The 23,165-nt window shown below is 44.1% G+C and overlaps 1 protein-coding gene across 1 annotated transcript; it reads left to right on the top strand.

Annotated features, from left to right (window-relative positions):
* The first annotated feature begins 1,447 nt into the window (after positions 1-1,447).
* On the top strand, positions 1,448-21,481 carry SCTR (secretin receptor). Its single transcript, XM_009072420.1, has 13 exons — positions 1,448-1,492; positions 5,324-5,450; positions 9,595-9,705; positions 13,604-13,707; positions 13,999-14,096; positions 15,065-15,197; positions 16,022-16,175; positions 16,265-16,325; positions 17,108-17,177; positions 19,860-19,951; positions 20,045-20,183; positions 20,361-20,402; positions 21,297-21,481. Exons 1-13 carry the CDS (start codon positions 1,448-1,450, stop codon positions 21,471-21,473), a joined length of 1,353 nt encoding a protein of 450 aa, XP_009070668.1. The 3' UTR covers positions 21,474-21,481.
* Positions 21,482-23,165: the final 1,684 nt, after the last annotated feature.

Raw genomic sequence — 23,165 nt, forward strand, 5'->3', positions numbered from 1 at the left:
GTCCTTGGGAGCACTTATAGACACATATGTTTACCAAATATAGTTACTGTGGTGAGGGTGAGCATGGGAAAAGGCAGCACTTGCTAGGAAACCCAAATTCCTACATTGTACTGCTCAGGGGGATGACTTGCTTAATCCATTGGCTGGATTTTCAGTGCACAGGAAATGAGCCCTATGTTTCCCAGCCATGGCCGTTGACTTTACTGGTAGATCTGGAGCACATCTGTGTTTTGGGCAACTCTTCATCAAATTTGGCCTGTCTGGGGTAATGGTCGGTGGTAAATTGAAATAGGTGGAAAAAGATGTTTTGAGGTATGCTGAGGACTGACAAGCTTTGACAAAGAGCACTGGTACATGGTGCAAAGTTTGGCTCCTTTTTGAAGCCATATTCAGTATTCTGCTACAAGAGAACTTGGCAAACAAGGATTTGGAGCACCTGCCTTGGCTGTTGGGAGCCCACATCCAGGTAAGCACACAGCCCCTTTACAATGCTTTTGCCACAGAAGCAAAACCTGGAAAAACAAGGAGTGCTCTGCTGCTGGGGAAGGGAACTGCCGAGGAACTGTCTGTGGGGAACCCAGCATGGCTGGAATCTGCATCCCAACAATGAGGTACCAGAGGGATCCAAACTCAATGACACTTTGCAACCTGTAGCATTGGGACTAAATGCAGACTGACTGTTTCTCAGGATGTGGGATAAGAGAGTGAAGTCCAGGGGGAATCTGAAGTCCTCTTTGGAAGGGGTGAGAAGCGCAGATTCCTGTTGACCCTTTCTCTGGTTGCCAAGGTTGTCTTTGGCTCCAGCAGCTGAGCTTGCCTGGGCTTGGTGGGAGGTGTGGGCAGCTGGCTCACCTGCAGCAGGATCTATCAGTCTCCTGATTTCTGGCTCTTAGGGATGTGAGCTTACTGACAGAGGCATGTGCTGAGCTGCTGAGAGCAGAAGCAGTGCAGGCAGCCTGAATCACATTCCTCCAACTCAGTTTCTCAGAAGAGCACTTATTGCAGGGCTGATTGATTACTCCTGCCATTGTGGGGCTGACATCTTACACAGGAGTCCTTCTTGGTCCCTTACCGTGGGAGCATGAGGAATGATCATTCCCCAGCGACACCCGTCGATAACAGTGAATAACAGCTGGGAAGGGAGGCAGACAGTGCTAGGAACATGCTCAGGAGAGGTGCTGTAATTCTTGGGACAGGACGTTTCTGCAGAGGAGGAGCAGAACTTGCAGGGTGGACGGGGGGGGGGGGAATCCTGTCACTCTTGATGCTCTCTAGAGCTCAGCAGCTGGAGAGAAACATTGGCTAAGGGTGGTCAAAGCTGGAGAGGAAGAAAAGCAAGGAGGGAAAAGGATGAAATGAACAGAGCTAGGAGCCACAAAGGAGAGCATGCAAACAGCCCAGTGACCTCTGATGCATGAGGGATGAAGAAAACAGACCGTGATTGACTATGTGGACCATCTGGGTGACCATTTTCTGGATTTCAACTGTCCCGGTAGGTGCTCAGAGCTATTTATTCCCATTTGCATGGAATCACATGTTGTCTAAGTAATTGCATATCTATTCTATGAAGTTGTGGTGTCTCTGTTTAAAAAGATCAGTGCAGAATCTGGAATTTTTTTATTCTATTCTTGCTTCTGCTGCTTCCTGCACTAATTGACAGTGGCCAGATGATTAGATGTTGGATGCCTCAGTTTCCCCACCTATATAAAGACAACAGTGTTACTAACCTGCTTTGGTGAACATAGCAGGTTCTGTGTTGAAGACACCATTTAGAGAAGCTTTATTGATTTACACCAGCAATCAATCCCCCAAGGGGCAATGCCCACCACTAGCAGTTCCTTTCTGGACTCAGACTGAAGGAATGGAAAGTGATATTTAACACACAAAGTTTGGTTTCTGAGAATTTATGTGGCAGGCTGTCAATGCTGAGCTCTGGGTGCTCAGATCGGTCGGGAAGGACAACAGAACCTGGGCTGTGACCTCCAGGTACTGCTCACCTTATTCAAATTTTGAAGGCATATAAAACCAAGACTGAAATATGTTCAGCTTAGGTGTGAGAAGTTAGGAAAGGGTCAAGTCATTGTTTCATTTCAACTAATGGAAAAATCAATTTATTTGTCCAAGCAGGGGATTTGGTTCTAATTCTGAGAAAACCTGAGCTCTGCCTAGTAATTTTAGTTGCAGAGTGAATGCAGCCTGCAAACTTTTTGCCTTTTGGTCATCTTCTACAATTGAGATATTGACTGTGATGGTTTTCTTGTAACTTTTGTTTCTTAGTACTACCTAAAGGACTCTGTAAAGAGATGTCATTGCTCAGGCTGTCACCAAGAACACCTCCTATTTGTTCTTTTTCTCATCTTTCAAAATACCTATTTTGATTTTGCCAGGCATCTTTTGTTCTCGCAATCCTCTCATTAAACTAAACCCACTGACTTTCGAATGAAATGGCTGTGAATTCCACGGCTGCAAATATAAATAACAAATAGTGTTTAGATCCATTCATTTCAGTTTAAAAGCTGTAGTTGGCTGTTGTTACCAATATTACAAACTGCAGCTCTCTGCCTGTTCTGGACATCTAGTTATCACAGCTATTTCTGTTTGAAATGGGCTTGGTATCTTGTCTTTAAATAAAATATGAGGAAATTTTGTCCCCACTATCCCAGTTTCAGCTGGGATGGAGTTAAGTATCTTTGTAGTAGCTGCTACAGTGCTAAGGACAGCAAAACTGTTTGAGGAAACTGTTTAGGAAGAGACATAGAAACCGCACGTAGAGAACCCCCTGCTCGTCCTTGCTGTCAGGCTGCAGGGGAAAGCTGTTTGCTCCCACTTGGGGATGGTAAACACGAGTGAGACTGAGCACAGCTGGCAGCAGAGTGGGGTTATCCGGCCGTGGCATGGGAAGAGGAGTTCACATCGCTCGGCAAACATCCGCGCGCTCCTGCCCCGTCAGATGCCAGCGTTGGCAAAGACTGAGCATCGCTTGGCAAACATCCGCGCGCTCCTGCCCTGTCAGATGCCAGCGTTGGCAAAGACTGACTGAGGGGCAATGTTTGTGGAAAACAAGGTTTTTACATCAGCACCTGGAGGATTCCTGCTTTCCCTGGGCTTAAAATGCTGTTACCCTCACAACTCTAACCAGGCAGTGGTATCTAACTGATCTATTGAGTGAACATCGCTCCATGTGGTCAAACAGGAATTGTAAGGCATTAAATACACCTTATTTGTGCTTGAACAACAGATTTCATATAAGAAAGTAATGCTGTATCTGATCATCAGGGTGGTCTTCACAGCTGAGTGTGCCAAAAGTGTGTGGCCTCATACTAGCCATAAAGAAATAACACAAGCTTTAAAATCTTTCTAGAACAAAAGCTTTCTCAGACCTACATTTCTGAAAGGAAAACAATGCCCAACAATGTTGAGGCTTGTTTAAGATGAAGTATTCTCCTGTTCCTGAGATCATTCTTAGTGTGATTCTTAGCATTTATTTTTACAGACGTCCAGTATCATCTTGGCACCCCCATGCAAACCAGTCCAGTTGCATTGCTCACTTCAAATGCTCAGCACTAACACTTTTTAAACATACTTTCAAGGCAACTTTGGACAGAGATACTACAGTAGTGTATGTTGTAGGTCTTAACTGTCACACTTGTACTTGTGAAGTCTGAAAATGTACTAAACTGCTTTACTATTGTGAATCAAACAGATAAAAATAGAGAGTGATGAATGCACAATTTAAACAATCTGTCAATATTTAGAAATTATCAAATTCAGCCTTCAGCTAACAACTGAAACTACCAAATGTAGTTGCATTTCTTTAGACATGTTACTCCAGTCAGACATTTCAAAGATTAAGTGGATTTTAATTTGTATTTTTTTCAAATATTACATGGATTAAAAACGCATCTAAATCCTGGCATTGGAGGACAATTAATTTCATCTGAAGTCTTTGCATGTGTGATTCCTGAAAATTCATTATGTTGTGCAAAACCAAGTGGCTTCAAGTTTATTAATTTCATGAGACACAAAGGAGAAAGATTCTGAAGGTAAACACACCAGACCCATTGGATGAGGTATGATACACTGCTGAAAAGAACAAACTTTGTTCAGAAATAAAATACCCAGAAAACTTCCTGCCAAAATAGTGGGAAAATGGTCTCTGCTGTCTGTTAGGCTAAGATTTAATTGTAGAAAAGTAATAGTTCTCATTACAAGGTTTTCAGGGATCGTTCTGTGTCCCAAATCTAATCTGAAAGTGATCAACAATGCTACAAGGTTGATTAGATTCAGTAGTAATATGATGCTGCCAGGGTAACTTTTCCTGCAAAAAGTATGTAAGAAAATTCTATCTGATACTTTTCCTTTTACGTAGATCCTGATGACTGACTTTTAATATTTTAAATATGTGTGCATATGCATATGCCTATGTACATGAAAGTTCCATGGTGGGAATTTATATATAGATTTTTGTGTTTGCCCATGAGGGAGGAATTACCTAATTTGTTATAATAGGAACCCACTTATATTCAGTATTTTTGTTGTAAAATAATAATAGAAACTGGCAAAATAATAAAAATGGTAAAAGTACTTTTTTCCTGCATAACTAAAGTACTGGGATCTTGTCCTGCAAATTGTTTTGCAATGGTTTTCAATACATGTCCTTTTAATGGTCTGTAGTTTTTGTTCAGCTACATAAAACATAAACATATTTAACTGCTAGCACTAACATTTCCACACTGTTTCGTGAGAAAGGAGGATGGGAAGGTGAGAAAATAACCTTAGGACAAATTACTGCCTAGGTTCTCATGAAAATCTGGGTGAGATTCTGCTTTCAGATGTGTTCATGGAGCTGTTCAGTAGCAGTGAAACAGGCTTGGGTGGTCTGCAGTCAGTGGGTGGATTTGGATCACTTGTGCCCAGAAAAAAGACCTGCCAGGTCTATGGTTTAACATTGCCAGGGGTGAGCAATTAACTCTCTGTCACACTAGGAGATTCCAGCAGTGTCCTGGATATTTCTGCAGTCTTTTGGAAGAGCATCCTACTCATGTACTTGATTTAGCAGAATAACACATTTTTCTCAGTAACAGTAATGTCAGCAAACAGGAGAAGACAGAACCTCAGCCCATGCTTGCCTGCTACTACTATAAAAATGCAGACTTAATGAGGAAAATTGACCATCTTTTAAGGAAATTGTGTTTCAAGGAAATATTGCCCACTATCAATGGATAGATTTGCATGGGGAATGTGAGCATAAGAAGGGTAAATCCTGTCGAGGTGATATAAGTTTTAACAGGAAAAGTGATTCCACTGCCTTTAAAACTTGTAGATCAAAGCTGTTCCACCTGTCTGTGACCTCCTGAGCGTCCTGAAAAGGGAGGAGGAAAAGTGTGCTGAGACTCTCTCCCTGGAGGCAAAGAACAGAACGACTGAAAACGATCTGCTCCTGAGCTCAGGTAAAGGCTGAACGAATGCACATGATAAAAGCTGTACTCATATGAGCCATGAGCTGGATAGCCTCAAATTCAGATACCCCCATATCCCTTCTCATAGGAGGCATGCACTTTGTATGCATCTCTCCTTTGGGAGCACAAAACCAGGTAAGATCTGTTATAAGCCTTTGAAAGTGGGGTTTTGACCTTACCCAAGAGTTGTGGGAGCCTTCTAACCCAGTTGCTTGTCTGCTGTTGACACTACTATGGGACACACCAGCAATAAAATCTTGCAAATTGCAATCATCTCATCTTGGGCAAGGATAATTTATAAAGTCACCCCAGGAAGTACAAATTTACTTAACTATGTTTGCCTTAAAAATCAATGAAGACCAGCAGCCAGCATTTAACTCATGTGGTCTGAAGGTCCTCATTGCTTTCTCCCTGGTCTAACTTACTGCCATATAACAGAGTTCTTGCACTTCAGCAAGGATTGATCATCATTTAAAGGAGTTTTTTGGCATGGGAAGGTCTTGAGGTACTGAGTCCTTGTTATGTAGACAGCTTTCCTTTCACAGCTGAGCAAGTGTGTTAATGTGCAAGGGTCTCAGAGAGATAGCCACAAGCAATTATTAAAATTTGTCTATGAACTGAGTGTTAGTTCCCCCAGGCAGCATCTGGGTCAGCATCTCACAGAGAACACTGGATGAAGGCAACAGATGTGACTATTTTTTGTACATTACCAGCCTTTGCCACTAAGGATGGGGTTGTGTCATTCACAGCATCTCACAGTGTGAACCGCTTCTGGGTGACTTTTGTGGACCATGACATGGGCAAGGTCCTCACCAGCATAAAAAGTGAAGGAGCTCCCATGAGATGTGTTGTGTGCAGGGTGTCCTGGACAGAGATAAGCTGCCACGAGGAGCTAGAGTTGAGGTTTTTCCTTAGTTTCAAAGCCTTCTTCTCTAGCAGAGTGCGTTGGAGACACAGAACTCTTTCACTGTGACCTGGCTCAAAGGCAAGACTCAGAGGGAAGGTCTATTGCCTGATTTCTTAGGATGTTTAGCATTTTTCTCTTTGTTTTATCCCTGTGAGCCTTGCAGACTGCTGGGTGTAGCACAGCTTGAGGGCATTATGCCCATGTACCAGTGACAGGGTACCTTATGGCAGACTTCCAGATGCTCCACAAGACAGATCTGTCTCATGGCATATAAGTTTGATGATATGAATAAATCAGTATTGTTTGTTTCCTTCAGTGGATTTGTCAGCCTATCTGTTTTTTTGCTTTGATCCTGTGACATGTCTCTAATGTTGAGCTCTGTTTCCATTGCATCAGAACTTCAAAAATGCAGACAAGTTAAACTGTGCAGGTGTGAACCAGCACTAGCATTAGCAGGCAGCACCATTTGACAGATGGTCTTGCTTTGTCTTGGTCAAAAGTTATCTCCTCAGCAGAGACTTAATTCAGTTTTAAGCTGGATCCACATCTTAAAATTCCCCTGAGACCTTTTGTCACTAGAAATTTTTAAACAGGATAATTCTGCCTAAAATTCTACTGGACCTTAAGAGGGGTTTGTTACCTTGGTAAATTAGGGAGTAATGCTTTTATTCTGGGAAACAACACATCTGAAAATACAGCCAACCTTTACGTATCTTCATGTCTGAAGTCCATGTGCAGAAAATCCCATACAGGGACTTCAGTTTGAAGTAGAGAGAAACAAAGCTCTAGGATTACAGTGCATGCCCTTGTGGGTCATGTAGGGAGGGAGAAAAAAGGCTTTTCAGGGTGTGGGTCACCTTCTTTACCTCGTGCTTCCTGCACCTGCCCCAGGAGCTTTGACTGGCACAGGCAGGAAGAAGGACAAAGCAGGGGACAAACTCCCTCAGTGCCATCTCTGCTGCAATGCTCATATCTCTGTGAAGATGGCATGAACATGTGGGTTTCATTGCTGGTGAATCAGGCACAAACTACCTGAACATGGAGTTTTCTTATTGTCCTGCAGTACAAGGGAAAAAGGACTCTGCCCTTGTGATAACATTAGCCTGGGGAAGGGAGCAGCAGTGTAACATTAACGTAACCCAAGTCACAGTTATACTCTTTTTTTGTGCATGAGTGAATACAGGAGCCTTGCACCTCTTGGGAGCAGGGCAGGGAAGCTGCTGGAGATCTGGGACCTCTGATTGTAGGGACACTGTGTATTGCTGTTGGGGAATGCTCTGTTTGCTGCTTGAGGGAGGTTCCCAAAGAGAACAGGGATGTCACAGAGGTGTTGCTGTGCTCTGCCTCCGCCCCGAGCCTCTTTAGCTAGGTAGGGTTGGGCAGCACTGGCTCATTTGGTCCACGAGGAATGGCAAGAAGCCCACCTGCAGGAGGAATAGCTCAGCTGGTTTTTGTTTTCTCCTCCTGGATGGAAATCACCCCAACATCATAATTTTGCCAAGTTTTTCTGCACACCAAGTCTGATTTGGGGGCTTTATGCCAGCCACTGGCATGAAGGCTCAATAACCCAAACAGTGCAGTACATCAAGGCATAAATATCACCCAAGGTGATGTTTTGCTGGCCATTAAACTGTTGCTTTGAAGTAAATGGTTACCAATTCCTATAAACATTGGCACGGGAAGGACACCAGAGCTGAGGTGCGCTGGCTGTGAACAGCTCTGTATTTTCAGGCACTGGGACTGTTGCGCAGGAAGAAATCAATACATTTCTAGAAATGTAAATATTTTTTCCAGGCTAATGGAGGTTGGCCTTATAAAGCATGAAGTGTTTGAGTAGAGTGCTTGGTCAGCACTTCCTCTCCTCAGCTTTCAGGGAGCATGCAGGGCAGACAGCACATCTCTGCATACTCCAGGTGGCCCTGGTGTCCTCCAATGGCCTTTTTATTTCTCTGTTGTATTACAAAACCCACAAAGAAGGCTGTGCTACAGGCAATGACAGTGAGTGGAGGCAAAAGGGAACAAGCCCGAATCATTTCAGCCTATATCTGGAGAAGACCAACCAATGACAGTGAGTAGAGACAAAAGGGAACAAGCCCGAATGATTTCAGCCTATATCTGGAGAAGACCAAAACAGGAAAGGGCAGGATTGCAGTTTCTCTGTAGGACAAAGAGCATCAAGTGTAGGACTTCTCTACTAACACTGCACCACAGGCCAAAATTCATCCATGCCAGCCTCCACCTAAGCAAGATGTCTAAGTAGAGGTCACTGTTATGCTATGCTCCATTGACCATCAGATCAGCTCCCTGATGCATCCCTACCAGCCCTGCCAGAAGGCAACACAGCCAAGTCAAGGGTGCAGCTGGAAATGTTGCCCTCTCAGCCTGACTATGGGAGGGGACCATGACAAGCTCATCCATAAAATAAACATCCCTTGCACCTAACTGAGGGAAATGGGGTGAATCTGGGCAGCCAAGTCCAGTGAGTGATCTGTTGGCATTATTTACTTCAGCACAGCCTTGGTATAATGAAAGAGAGGAGCATTTATGGTGATAAAAGGATTACATTGGTGCTGTTTTTCACTGTCCTTTCCCAGTATCATTCTGAAGCTGTTTAAACTCCTAGTCACAGAATCACAGAGTGTGTGAGGTTGGAAGGGACCACGGTGGGTCATCTGGTCCCACTTCCCTGCTCAAACAGGGTCATCAAGTTGTAATTTTTCCTGTTTACAAAAGTATTACTTAAGGAAAACATTGGGGTGACTCAAAGTGCAAGCTTAAGAAAGATTGAAAGCAAGCTAAAAGATTCACATCTGTTTCCTTCATCTTTCCAGGGCCATTCAATAATTACCAGAAAACAGGTGGATAGCCAAGGGCCTGATGTGAAGTTCACAAAGACTCAAGTTGCTCTTCATGTGTCTAATAGAGACCAGTGGAGTGAAGGACCAGAATGGGACAGGTCTAGAGGTTTCTGGGGCTGGTTAGAAGCAACCAGGACCTGTATTGTCCTATCCAGATCTCAACAGGTCTCAGCAGGACTTGCTCTGTCTCGTCCATCTTGCTTTGCAGAGTCCTGAGCACCTTTGTTCCTGTAGCTGCCTTAGTCCTTGGGAGACCTTGAATGGTGCTGCATTGCTTGGAAATATTTCGTAGTGTTTTGTTGTTGGAAGAAGTTTTATGGTGTTGCATCACTGGGAGATGCCATATGGTGTTTCGTTGTTGCCCCCCCAGGCAGATGTGCTGGAATGTGGGATAACATGAGCTGCTGGCCTTCATCCACTGTGGGACAGACTGTCAATGCTCACTGCCCTGAATTCTTCCAGATGCTGACTGGGAAAAAAGGTAACACTAAAATTATGTTTTTCTTGCCCAGGTGTTTTTTATTAAACATTTACTAATGAAACACTTTAATTCTTATTTATTTACAAAGACACCACTGTCAGGTCTGAACTTCAAGTGAAATTTTCTCCCTGGTCCTTTGAAAGAACAATGGTCACTTAGCAGCTCTGTTTCCAACACTAAGCTAAACATGGAAAAGTCTGGAATTAGAGTAGCAAGATCGTTTAAGTGTTTATTTTTCTTAGCCTGGTGGAAAAAAAGTGCAGGAAGTAAATGCTATCTTGAAAAGCATTTTTTTATCATGGTTTCTTAAAGAAGGGGTTTTCTCCGCTCAGGCTCTACGTTTATTTCTGTCTTTCCCTTTTTACTAACTCCTAGAGTCAGTGGCTGATCTCAGCTGAGCTTGATGAGGACAAAACTTCACACAAAATTAAGTTCACACAAGTTTTGACAAAACAGCCAGACAGGCAGAAAAGATCCCTTTTTTTTTTGCCTCCACCAAGAGGAACTCTGCACTGGAGGTTTATCCCTTGGCTCTGACAGGCTCCGCACAAGTTACACAAACTCATGGAAGGTTTCATGGCTCACCAAACAACTCACTCAAACAGAGGTGAGCTCAAGAAATGCTTGTTGTCCTTTTTCTGGGACTTCTAAGCTGGAAATGAAATGAAATTTATTCCCAGTAGACTACAGTAATCATTAGCTATTAAGTAATCCTGCTTTCTGTTCATTTCTACTTTTCAGTAATGCCTAAGAAATGTGCTTACATTTCTCTTTAGCGAGTTAATGATTCAAATCAGAAGAGGGTTTTGCGTTCTTCAGTTATAGGGCATGGATTAATGAGGTCCAGTACTTACAGAAAAGCAGACAGATTCATTTTCTGAAGGGAGGAACAGGAGACAAAGTATTAGATTGTCTAATAGAGATTAGATAACTCAGAGGAGAAGCACTTAGTGCTCTTTAAATAAAATCAGACATGAGCCACTCAGATTAAAATAAATACTGCACTACTTTCTGTACACATGAACAGTAGCTGCCCGTTGAGCCCTATTAGCTGGTTTAAAGACAGAGGATAAACAACACAAAGGCACAGATCGCTGAAGAAACTATCTGTCTGACATCGGCTCACAAATCATCAGAGCAGTGGTACCGGCCCTTAAGTGCTGCAACTGAAATCCCTGCTGGTACAGCCACCAGAGGGAACTGCTCCCTGCCTTTGGCCTTCCTCCTGGGAGGAAAGCAGGAATTTATACATCCAAAGGTCATAATTACACCTCAAATGTTCACTGCCTTATCTTGGAGACAGTCTAACAGCTTAAACTTTAGTGGCACTCCCTGTCGAGAAGCTGAAAGCTGGACCACTTCTGATAAGTAATAATCAGAGTGATAGTGCTCGTAACAGAAACCCAAGACGTGGTCCATTGGCATTTGCATCTTATTTCAGTCTCTGCATCTGGCATTTTGGGTCAAAGTCAGCAATAATTTATTCCCATTCTCATAGCCACATTCTACTTTGACTTTATACTGTGGTTGGCTTGTGCCTCCTGTGTTTAATTACTTCTACAGTCATTTCCCTGTTTGAAGCAATTTTGCAGAAGAAAAACAAAGATCTGTGTGCTTGGAAAAAGAAGCGAAAGTCTCCTCTCCTCACCACTTACAAAGCAGATGGGCACCCACAAATGCCAAAGGCCCATACACTCAGCCATGCAGAGGGATCAGAGTTGTACCCAAACCCTGGTCTCCACGCTCTTGAGCTTTGTAATCTAGACTTGCCTGTGCAACCCAGACTGTCTGCTCCCTTCCCACACAACAGACTAAAGAAACAAAATGATCTGGCACCAAGTAACAGAACTGAAGTTCACATCCAGACCTGCACATTGTGGAAGGTGTGACAATCATGAGAATTCAGGGCCAGAGGAGAAAGCCACATCAAATGGCCACAGTTCCACAGCCATCCCTTCAGCCAGAGTTCCCCCTTGCCTAGGCAACTCCAAAAGCCTCCAAGGTACCAGTAAGCTACCCAACACCAATTGTTAGACAGTCTGCTCTGAGTGGGGCATGCTGCAGTTTCCCCAGTGTGTGTGTCACCCATCAGCAAGTAGTGCTGTTAAAATCTTGCTCATGTCCATCCATATAATATGCCTGGCATAATCTCCCATGCTTTGTATATAATGCAACTGCATGTGCACACCAACACAGAACTTCTTGTCTGCTCTCCTTTGACAGCCACAAGCAAAAGCCAGTTACAGGCATGTTTACAAGCACAGTGCTCTGCTTTGAGTTACATACATATGTCTTAGTAATAGACTCTGAAGTAGAGAATCTGCCACGATACCACTCCCTTGCTGAGTACCAGCAGGTTGGGGAGAACTGTCTGGGAGAGCTGTTTCTCTCCTGTTGTTGCTGCACTGCAGCAGGGCATAGAAAACCTGGCTTGTGAAGCAAGCCTGGCCCTTTCCAAGATGCTAAGGTGGAACAAGATGTTCAAAAAAGCACCTGAACAATAGTCTGACACTGACACACCCAGAGCTCTTCCCCCTCAGAGTTCTCAGCATGTTTGCTGTGCCTTGCAGGTTTACAGAGGTGAGTTCAAATCAAGTGCAGACATGCTATCAGATCACCAGCACTAACCCAGAGGTACCAGGAGCCCTGACTCTGTCCTGACAATCCCAGCAGGGTTCCAAACATAAACCACTGTCAAACACTGCTGCATATGCATCTCCCTCTGTTCCCTCAACGCTGCAAGGATGTTTTGCAAGAGCTACATATGTCCTAGAGTCCTCATGACTAAATGTGTGGGCAAAAAATGAACTTTTATGGTGCCTTCTGGCAAGGCTTGTACTAAGAAGAGCTGCTGATGTCAGGTCCTTTCTAAGTCCCTGCTAGCATTACCATCATGGCAACAAGGCCAGGATTTCACTCCATGATTCTAAAGTATGGCCCTTACCTGACAGATCAATGTGGTTAGGGCACTGGGTGATGGTTTTACTTCTTCATAAAAGTTTCTCTTCTCTTCAGCACATAACCTACATACCTGCTAGGGTCATTTTCTTCCACAGAGATTGTAAGGTGTTTAGGGCAGAGCTTCCTACTTCCACTTTAATGCCAATTATATGGGTGAGTTCAGATCTATTCTATTCAACCATGTACAACTTGCTAAGGATCCATCTCAGTTTAAAAGTCAGACATCCCAGCAGAAGTGGATCAGACAAATTGCTCTCTATTGATATCTGTCCGAAAAATGAGTTGAATTCTGCAAATGCCTCTTTTTCTCCAAACACAGCCATAAGAAACACAGTTGGACTCAAGCATTCAGCTTTCAGAAGCTGAACTTCAGTAAGGGAAATCTCAGCCTTTAATTTGCAAGTAAGCAATGAAATCAACAGTGTAAAATAATGTCCAGCCTTGGCTGTGGGGAAAAGCCTTTTAGTTTTCATTTAAATCTCAAAAAAATTCTGTGACCACCTACAGTTTTGTGTTCTCTTTGGAGCATGACAAACCATGGTAAGGAGGTGGGAACATTCAGGAAAGTATCAGGTTTGCATGGAGTATGAATCTGTGATTGAACAAGTCGTGTTTGCTGATCTTGGAATAGTGGCCAAGAAACACCAGATGTGCTGAACAGTATTATTTATGTTGCAATTAATAAAAACACATCCATCACAGTCAGCCCTGAGTGGGCAAACAATATTATGACCCACACAAGTACACTGGGCAAGTATCAACAGAATTAGCACAGCTGCATTTCGCCTCCAGCTATGCAGAGTTCACTGCCTGGGGGAACATACTCTCCTGGGTCTTGGAGCAACCCTACACGGTGGTGACCGATCCCCAAGGAGAAAAAAATACCATTGCAAATGGTCATAACTCATTCTGTCTTTTTTTTATTGTTACCACACAGGTTTTGTCTACCGAAACTGTACGAGCGAGGGCTGGTCAGACCCATATCCAAGACCTGATATTGCTTGTGGCTACAATGTCAATGACACAACCAACGAGGCAAGAGTGAGTCTGAGTGTCCATGATCACAGATCTGCTGCTTTGGGGCCCTGAGGGAGGAACATGTTAAGGAGAGACTGAGTGATGTTACAACTTAACTCAGGTGGGGGTATGGTTATAGTTTTCAGCATAAATGCTTTCTCCAGATGATCAGAATGGGTTGGTCAGGGTAAAATTGCAGTAGTTGATTTTACAAGAAAAGTTATTTGTTAAATAGGAGGAGACACCTTTCTTTTGGTATGAGCTGATCTCTACCAGCCAGACGAGGTAACGATGTGATTACATGTTCCCCTGCAGCGTTCCTATTTCATGACCCTGAAGACCATGTACACCATTGGATACTGCACCTCCCTCGTGACGCTGACCATAGCCTTAGCAGTCCTGGCCTCTTTTAGGTGAGGAAAAGCATCCCTGGTTTGTGTTTGGCCAGGACTTCTGGTCATGTCAGCTTCTGTTTACTTTCAGGGCAAGACAAAAATTGAAGTATTTCCAAAAACCTTCCCAGAAATCAGTGACAAAAATTATCTCTGAGTCTGTCTGTCTCCCAGAAAATTTCAGGGCTGCTCATTATGTTGTGCTCTCCCCTTTTTCCAAAATTTAGCTGGATGTATTTTGCATGTGGTGTTTGCACCACCTCCCTGCTGAGGTCTCCCCATGACTTCTGTGTCCCTTCAGCAGAGTGTCTTTCCCCCTGCTGCTCTTTTCCCCACTTGAGACCGTGGCAAAAACTTTGCTCTAAGTTCCACTGCACTGACTTCTGGCAAGGTGTTTCAGGTTTATATCAGTGATCTGACAGTCAGCTTATCTTCTCACAATCCTGTAACCTGGAATTTGTACTGTGCTGCTTATTCAGTGAAATTAATTTCCCTCACAATGTCAGGGCAGCACCTCTGGGTAGAAGGAAACCCAACTACTTTGCAAATTTATATTCAGGCTGCATGGCCTCCAGACACAGATTATGTGGAAATTTAATACAGAAAACATCATAGGCACAAGTGCACTGTGCAGGCAAAATAAATACATTCACTCAGGTGTGAATAAACACATTGGGTTCATGTTGCTACTGCAGATAGTAGGGAGGGAGGCTAGAACTAACATTCGTGTGAAATTATATTTTTTTTCTGGCAATGTTCAGCTTATTTCAGTACCTGAGTGGAGCAGATGAGTCTAACTTTTTAAGGTCTTCTCTAGGATATCCCTCTTGGGAAAAGCATTAGTCTTCCTTTCACAGACAGAACAACAGTGTTCTTCATTTGTCAGTTTAGCACTACTAGGGACTGAAACCTGCTGTTTACAGCCACAAGCTTCCCACATTGGTGAGGGATGTCACCTCACAGGATCTCTCTCTCTCTTTTTGTTACAGAAGACTTCGCTGTACAAGGAACTACATCCACATGCATCTCTTCACATCGTTCATTTTGCGAGCCTCATCCAACTTCATCAAGGATGCTGTTTTGTTTTCCTCCGAAGACATAAATTACTGTGGGGCATACACGGTAACCCTCTGCCTTCCAGCTTGCTCCATGCCTCAGTTTCTCAAGTAGGATCCTAGCAGGATCTAGTGTGCAGGGAAGGAAATCTCCTTCCTGGCTTTATATTCATTATGAGGGGTTGTGTGAGAAGAGAGGTATGCTCTGCCCTTTCTCTGAGAAGACAGTAAATATTGCTGACTTATCCTGCAGTGTGAGGCCTGCTTGTAAGATATGGGTTTGACCTCAGAGAGTCTGGGAAAGGAACCTCCCAAACCTTGAATTGTTTTTGCCTTTTCCATTTTATTGGCAGCAAAATATTTGGAAAATGTGAAGCTGGGGAAGGGTGAGCAACACTAGAGATGATGGTCAATGCTTTAAACTAAAAGATAAGGATTAGAGAGAGAAACAAAAAAAGGCTTGTTTTGTTTTACCCCACCAGTTTCGCTGAGTTTTTGTTGCTGAAAGAGAACATTTTGAGCACATTTTAGTTTGTTTCTATCACCTGTTTTTCTTGGGAAAAAAACCCACTGACAAATACATTCACAGGTGTCTCTAAGGTGATATTAGTGTTACTGATACTAAGGTGGTAATAGTGAAACTCCTCTGAGACAGTAATCTGAATGCAAGTGTTCATGAAACATTTGGTTCTTCTAGCCAGGCAGTTGATTAATGCACTTAGGAGTGCCAGCCCTGTTCTGTTGTCATGTGAATGCCTGTCTCAAGGACACCCATTTAGTCGCCTAATTGCTGTAAAATCTCTGTTTGCCAGGATTAATTTACAGCTCACTCTCTCTGTTAGAAGCTAGGTACAAACCCAGGCAGAAGCTAATTATCCTCTCTCTCCTCAGGCTGGCTGCAAGCTCACCATGGTCTTCTTTCAGTATTGCATCATGTCTAACTACAGCTGGCTCCTTGTGGAGGGACTGTATCTCCACACTCTCCTGGTTATTTCTTTCTTCTCGGAAAGGAAGTTCCTCTGGTGGTTCATCACCCTCGGATGGGGTACTGGTTCTCCCTTCAGTAAGAATAACTGGCTTTGTTTTGCCTTTGGGATGGGCTCGTGAAGCAGTAACTTGCTTTTCCAATTGCAGGTGCCCCAACTGTGTTTGTGGCTGCATGGGCAACTGCTAGGCAACTCCATGAAAATAGTGGGTAAGTTGTATGGAGGGGAGGAAGTTGGCACACCACGGGGAACATGTAACTGCTCTGCAGGCTGCTCCATGTGGTCCTGCTCATTTCTAACTGCTGGCAGCATCCTGTTGTGGTGGGAGCCTGGATCCCAGTGTGGGTGGAAATAGAGGTACAGATAAGCAGCCTGAGAAAAAGCTTCCAGTTCCATTTCAATGTTTTTCAAGGGCAGGAGGTAGCCTTCAGGTATGAATTCAGCCCACAATGCTTCCAGCATCTGCTTTCAAATTTCTGAATGGTGAAACTTTGTTCCTTTCTCTTTCTTCCTTTCAAAAATTTGAACAGTGGTAGTACTTTGGGTACAAATTGAAAGAGGGGAAATTTAGGTTAGATATTAGGAAGAAGTTTTTTACTGAGGGTGGTGAGACTGGCACAGGTTGCCCAGGGACATAGTGGCTGCCCCAACCCTGGCAGTGTCCAAAGTCAGGTTGGATGAAGCCTTGAGCAATCTGGTGTCGTGGGAGGTGTCCCTGCCAATGCCAGGGAGTTGGGACTAGATGATCTATAAGGTCCATTTGAACCCCTAAAATTCTATGATTCTATGATACTTTAAAGGAAGGACATACTTCTATCCAGTGCTGGTGGACAGTTTTCTGCCAGACACGTTGTACTACTGAGTGATAACAGGAAATTAATTTTGTAGAGGATGGAATAGGGGCCTATATGAGGTGCAAACCAGACTAAACCTCTTTGAAAAGACATCAGTGTTTTTGTAACTGACTGCACCTTCTCTTGTATTTTTACAGGTGTTGGGACATTAACACTAATGCCAATACCTGGTGGATCATTAGAGGCCCTGTAGTTTTGTCTATTTTTGTAAGTCTTTTCTGGGACAAGCAGATTCAAACTGTATGTTCAAATACTGTGAAGTCAGAAATCATCTACTCAACATGCTTTAGAAGTGTGTTAATGAACTGATCTCAGACATGTGTCTGAACTGGTGTGACACATGAATTACTGCTTAAGCAACTTGTGCTCAGCAGGACTTAGTCAGTAACTAATGCCCCGAAGCTAAGTTCACAAGGCAAGATAGAGTGTCCTCCCAAGAAGCAAGAGCCTGAAGAAGATCAGGTTTCCACATCCTGTTGATTTCATATGAACTTGGCTGGCTTGTGGAAGCTTGTTTTGGACTGTTCCAAGGAAGGCTCTGGAGGAGAAATGAGTGGCTGTACATTTCAGTACAATTGCCTTTGTGTCTCTCTGTCAATGCCGCTCTCAGAAAAGCCAAAACCAACTTGCCTTACATGACCACTAGCTTTTGTTTTCAGCAACAAGCAGCTCACAGGCTGCACACACCATGCATTAGAGGACAGCAATTATAATGGCACTGCTCAGTGAACTAAGGCACAGGCATTGAAACTCAGTGTGAACCTGCCCAGTACTAGGCAGTAGTGATGACAAAACCAATTTGGTACATATAATGCTCAGTACTGTGTTTAGAGCATTTGCTGGTTCTCACCTTCAGAGCCTCAGGTACCAAGGGGCTGGACCTGCTGCTTGGAGACAGTTGTTGTGCCCAATGGAAATGCTCTGGGTCAAACCATGCTGCAATGACCTGCCTGAAGCCCTAGAAACATGTGCATTGCTGGTTACCCTCAATTAACCTGCTGACACTCCAAACGAGAACTCAAGAGCGGGTTGAGGGTTTTGTGTTGCCAGTAGGAATCATTATGTTTTGAAAACACGAACTGCAACACCTGCACACTCTCAAAAACCCAAGCAGCAGAGACAGCGAGGTAAAGTTCTGCCCACATTTACCAGTGAACAGTCCTGCATCCCCACAAGACAAGCAGAAGACCACACAAGTGATTTGGGATCAACTTAAGGAGGCTGCAGCACTTTTTATCGAAACAACCCTCATGCTCAGGAGCCACTCAGCAATGTTTAAATGCCAACGAGACTCAGGCATTTTGCAAGACAAAAAGAACAATCCTAGTTTATCTTTCGCAGCCACCACTGCTATCACCTCCCTGGTTTGCTCAGATTGCTGATCATGTCTAGTTTAGACACTGAAGGCAGGACGTGCCTGCATGACTCTGCCTCTTTACCCAAAAGAGGCTTTACTCAAGCCCATAACCAAACAAACAGCCAGATCTTAAGAGCCCAGATCTAATCTCTGTATTCCTCAGAGCCCTCAGCAGTTCAAAGGGCAGAAAAATCAGCACCCATAAACACCTTTGTGCTCCCAGGCTCTCGCTCATTCCTGCGCTGCCCGCAGGCAATTCCTCCCGGCAGGAATCCTGCTGCTCCCCCATTCCCCAGTGGTTTTCATCAGCGAAAAATCCTGCTCAGCCTACATGGCTTGTGCCTGGTCCAGTGTGTTAGAAAAACCCCAGAATTCCCAGACCTGACCCTCCTTTTCCTCCCAACACCCCTGAAATATTTCAGTCTTTCCTTCATGCTCCCTACCCCAGCTCCTCTCAGCTCTACTCCTCTCCTCATACCTCCCCAGCTTCCCCAAATTTCCATCCCTCTCTTCACACCCTCAGCAGCCCAGACCACACAGCCAGTTGCTCCCTTTTCATCCAATAATTTTAGTGAACCTAGGGTTTCTTGGGTCTGTCCCATCTCCTGCTTCTTTTGGGGAAACCCACCACCCCAGAGCCCTGCTCCAACACCCGCAGGCAGGTATGAGCCTCCATGAAGAGGATGCACTGCTGCAGTGATGTTTCCAGGCACAGGGAAGGGTTAAGAGCCTGCACAGTGCAGGGCGTTGCAAAAGGGGTGCAGGTCTGCAGACTGTGTGGGCACAGGGCAGATCAACTCAAGGTCGCTTCCCACGGGCAGCAAGGAGAGAGGGAGGAGTGGGAGAGAGGCATGCTCAGGTGGCTCTGCCTCCCCTGCAACTTCCACTCTTTGCCTGAGGGTCATACAAGCAGGAATTGCTATTGCCTCATCTTCACTCCAGCTGAGCAGCAGATCAGCATTTTTGTCTGATATCCACCCATGGAGAGGGAGGAAGTGAAAAAGGAAGAACTTCTGTCGACTCTCTTCTGTCCCCACTTGTACCTTGTTCTCATGATCCCAAACTGTGCTGTGTCTCTTGTCAGGGAACAAACTGCACTTGCAGTCCCAGTTAGGAGTGACAGCTCCAGTGTTGCCCCTTTGCTGGCATCCAAAGTGGGGCCAGACTGTGCAGAGGCTGTGTGAACACCACAGCCAGAAAGGATCAAACTAGTGCTCCTGGTCTCCCTGCCCTTTGGTGATTTGCCTGGACAACAAGCCCTGATCATCCCCATGACCAAAGGTGCAGCAAACCAGCAGGGAAGGCAGCCAGCACCCAACCCAGGGTGGCTGAGCAGGCTGGAGAGGCAGGGACAGAGACTGGGATGGGGACAGGGACACAGGCAGGCCAGTTCCAACCCCTATTCTGCCTGCTTTGCCCAAACACCCCAAACTGGCTCTGCTGATACTCAGCAGTTACCTTAGTGGAAACTGGCTTTGTTGTTTGTTTCTTTTAACATTCTTACCTTGTTTTTTTTTTTCCTTTTTTTTCAGATTAATTTCATTCTTTTTGTCAACATTTTAAGAATCTTGATGAGGAAGCTCAGCTCCCCTGAAGGACGGAGCAGTGATTTCAACCAATACAAGTATGTCCCTTACATCCCTCACATGCCTTGCAAGCCCACCTGAACTCCTTGTGCTTGTTCTACACCAGCTTTCCCCTCTGTTTTCATTCTCAGGAGACTTGCAAAGTCAACACTCCTCCTCATCCCTCTCTTTGGGGTCCACTACATCATCTTTGCTTTTTTCCCTGAAGACACAAGCAGTGGCACAATGGAAATTCAGTTGTTTTTCGAATTGGCTCTTGGATCATTCCAGGTAATATTTGACGAAGCTATTGTTTATCTAAAATAAAAAAAAAAAAGAGGTAGAACATCTAACTCTGCAACAGAGTTCTGGTGGCTAAGCCAAACTGCTTGATTTCCCTTGAGATGACTCCCCCCCATTCAAAAACTGAAACTGCAGGTCTGTGACCACGATTCTTTTATCTTTTAGGGCTTTGTTGTGGCTGTACTTTATTGTTTTCTTAACGGTGAGGTGAGTTTTGTGTTTGTAACACTCTTTTTATTGCTGAAGCATGCCTCATTAATCAGTGGGATACATTCCCCAATGAATTACATGTTTTATCTGAGGGTTTTCTTCCCAGCTACCTAACATCACCCGGGAAATACCACCTAGACCTGGTAAGCCTAAGTAATTGTATGCCAGATGCAAACTTCACCTCAACTATTGCAACCCTTTCATAAATCAGATAGCATCACTGCTGTCTGGGAATGGAGGGTGGGAGCACCATCCTGCACACAGTCACTCTGACCACCCACTGGTTCTGACATATGGTGCTACTATCTGTCATCCCATGGCTGTTTTCTTTTCTCAATCCTTGGGAGGGAATATGTCAAAAGTTATATCCAATTCAAGTTTATTAGAAATCTCATAAGTTGAAGATTTTGGAAGAGGGACTGTTTCCTTTATAGTCACATGATAACTCCCAGCTTCTGGGCTAGACCTTGCACACTGAAATGCTGCTGCTACTAGAGATGGGTAGTCTTGAGGTAGTTGGACAGAAAAAAAAAAAAGCAAACCAGTGCCTAAAACGAAAAAGTCACTTTGAACCGACGGAGGAGTTTGTGATTCTTTGACTGATCCTTTAACAAAGTTCAGAAAAAGTTGTTTTGAAACAAAAATCTGCATTTTTTTATGTTAGAGTGCCAAAATGCCCTCTTTTTATTAAACTTGTGTGGCTGCAACAACAGTATCACTACAAGTGGCAAGAAGCAGGCCCTACCCTAACCCCTTAAACTGGGAATTAAATAAATAAACCCAAACCTTGGCAAAGGTAACCCACTCTCCTTTTCCTGTTATACTGCTCTCTGCTATGCAGGGCTCCAAGACAAACTAGCTGAACTAAATATTTGTGACCTTTCTACCTAGGTTCAGCTGGAAGTTCAGAGAAAATGGAGACAGTGGCATTTAAGCAAACACTTGCGTCAGCATCTCAGCACCTCAGCGAGTAACGGAGGAAGTGGCTTAACTCAAGAGATGCAGATGGTGAGGTTGAGCCCACCAGAGCACAGGAGAGAAACCCTCCAAAGATCAAGCGTGCTTTAACACTGTACACCTGGAGGATACCTCCATGCTCAGATACACATGGTTAAGTCCCATGGACAGAGCTGGGAGTCTTGTGTATGTACCTAAGAGCAGGACTTGGCTGTAGATCAATGGTTCTTGAAGCACATCTGTTCATTTATATCCTGTGTAACACCACAGTTATTCTGCAAAGCAAAATGGGCCAAAATATTATGCTCTACTTTGAGTTTCTGGCCACAGTAATTTGTGTTTCTTTCCACACCAGTATTTTTCAGCTGCTATTTCTACCTTAAATGTGACCTTTTGTTTTCCATGTGGCTCTCCAACATGTTCCAGGTTAAGTCAGGCTGGTGAGTTTTAGGTGCTCTCTATTTCTTCTTCTTCTTGTCTATATTCTTCTGCTGTGGAAGCTGGAAGGACTTTCAATTTTGTACAGTGGAAGTTACGTGCTGTCCTTCTACACGGCCCATGGGTTTGAAATGAAAAATTAATTAATCCCTAAAATGTATCAAGGTTCAAAATCTTTCTGTTATGATGGTGGATGATGGACACAGAATATAAATCACAGCTGAGCTCCAGTTTCCTCTCTGACTGCATATCCACTGCTCCAGTGACAGTGGCAGGTTGGGACAGCTTTCTTCCTTTGCCTCTTTTAACAGTGGAGACCTTGAAAGCAACAGTGGTGGAATTTGGATATTTGTATCATTTTGAAATTGTAAAAAAGCTATTATAGCATATTCCAAGGGTGGCCAAGAAAACTTCAGTAACACAGCTCAATTCTATTGTATCTGTACCTCTGAGACTTGTCCAGCTTGTATTTGAAGGGAAGAAATTAAAGCCCTAAAGACAGTTAAAACTCAATTGAACTGGACAGTAGAAGGTATCTTGTGAAAAACAATACCATAGTGGCTACCAAAAAATCTCTCGAGAGTATATTGTCACTCAGTGTGCTGAAATCTGCAAGACTGTGCACTGTAATATCCTGTCACAAGGTATCTGAGCTATGACAGCTTTATGTTCTTAAGGATAAAATTAAGGAAATTTCCCTGCTTTCAGTGGGAAAGGGATAAAATTATTCATCTGACAAATGCAATCAAGTCTCCTACTTGATTTTTCATCTGCATTTCCCGAGTTGGGGCGAGTTTCTTCAAGGGCAAAGACGATTGAACGGAAAGCAAATGGTGTTTATCACTTCTCCCTCCTCCTGATCACCTGCAAGACATTGGCAAAACATGCATGGTATGTCAAACGCTGCCTGAGCGGCATTTCCCATCCCCCTCTGCCAAAACCGCTCTAACGAGCTTTTATTCACACCAAATGCCTAAACGATAGATTTCTGCCGTTTTATCAGAAGGAAAACATGCAGAGAAGTTCAAAGGATGCATTCAAGGTGAAATTACCTGTACAGAAGCTGTTTTCTGAGTGCTATTAACGCTGCTTGAAACTCTGAGATTCAGGAAAGATTTCTTTTTTTCTTCTGCCGGTGTTGACACTTATCCCAGTTATCCTGCACAGCCCCAACCCTCCCTGGTGCAGCAGGCACTGCAGGCAGCAGGGCACAGAGGTCAGCCAGGCAAGGAAGGGCACTCAGCAGCAGCAAGGGCTTTGTGGTCGAGCTGGTCTCCCTTGCCTGCTTGGCTTTGCTGGCTGATTCAGGTCATGCAGCAGTAGGAGTGTTGAACCTCTTTAAAATCAGCAAAAAAAAAAAAAATT

The sequence above is a fragment of the Acanthisitta chloris genome, unplaced genomic scaffold (assembly GCF_000695815.1).
Source record: "Acanthisitta chloris isolate BGI_N310 unplaced genomic scaffold, ASM69581v1 scaffold37973, whole genome shotgun sequence".
Lineage (NCBI taxonomy): Eukaryota > Metazoa > Chordata > Aves > Passeriformes > Acanthisittidae > Acanthisitta > Acanthisitta chloris.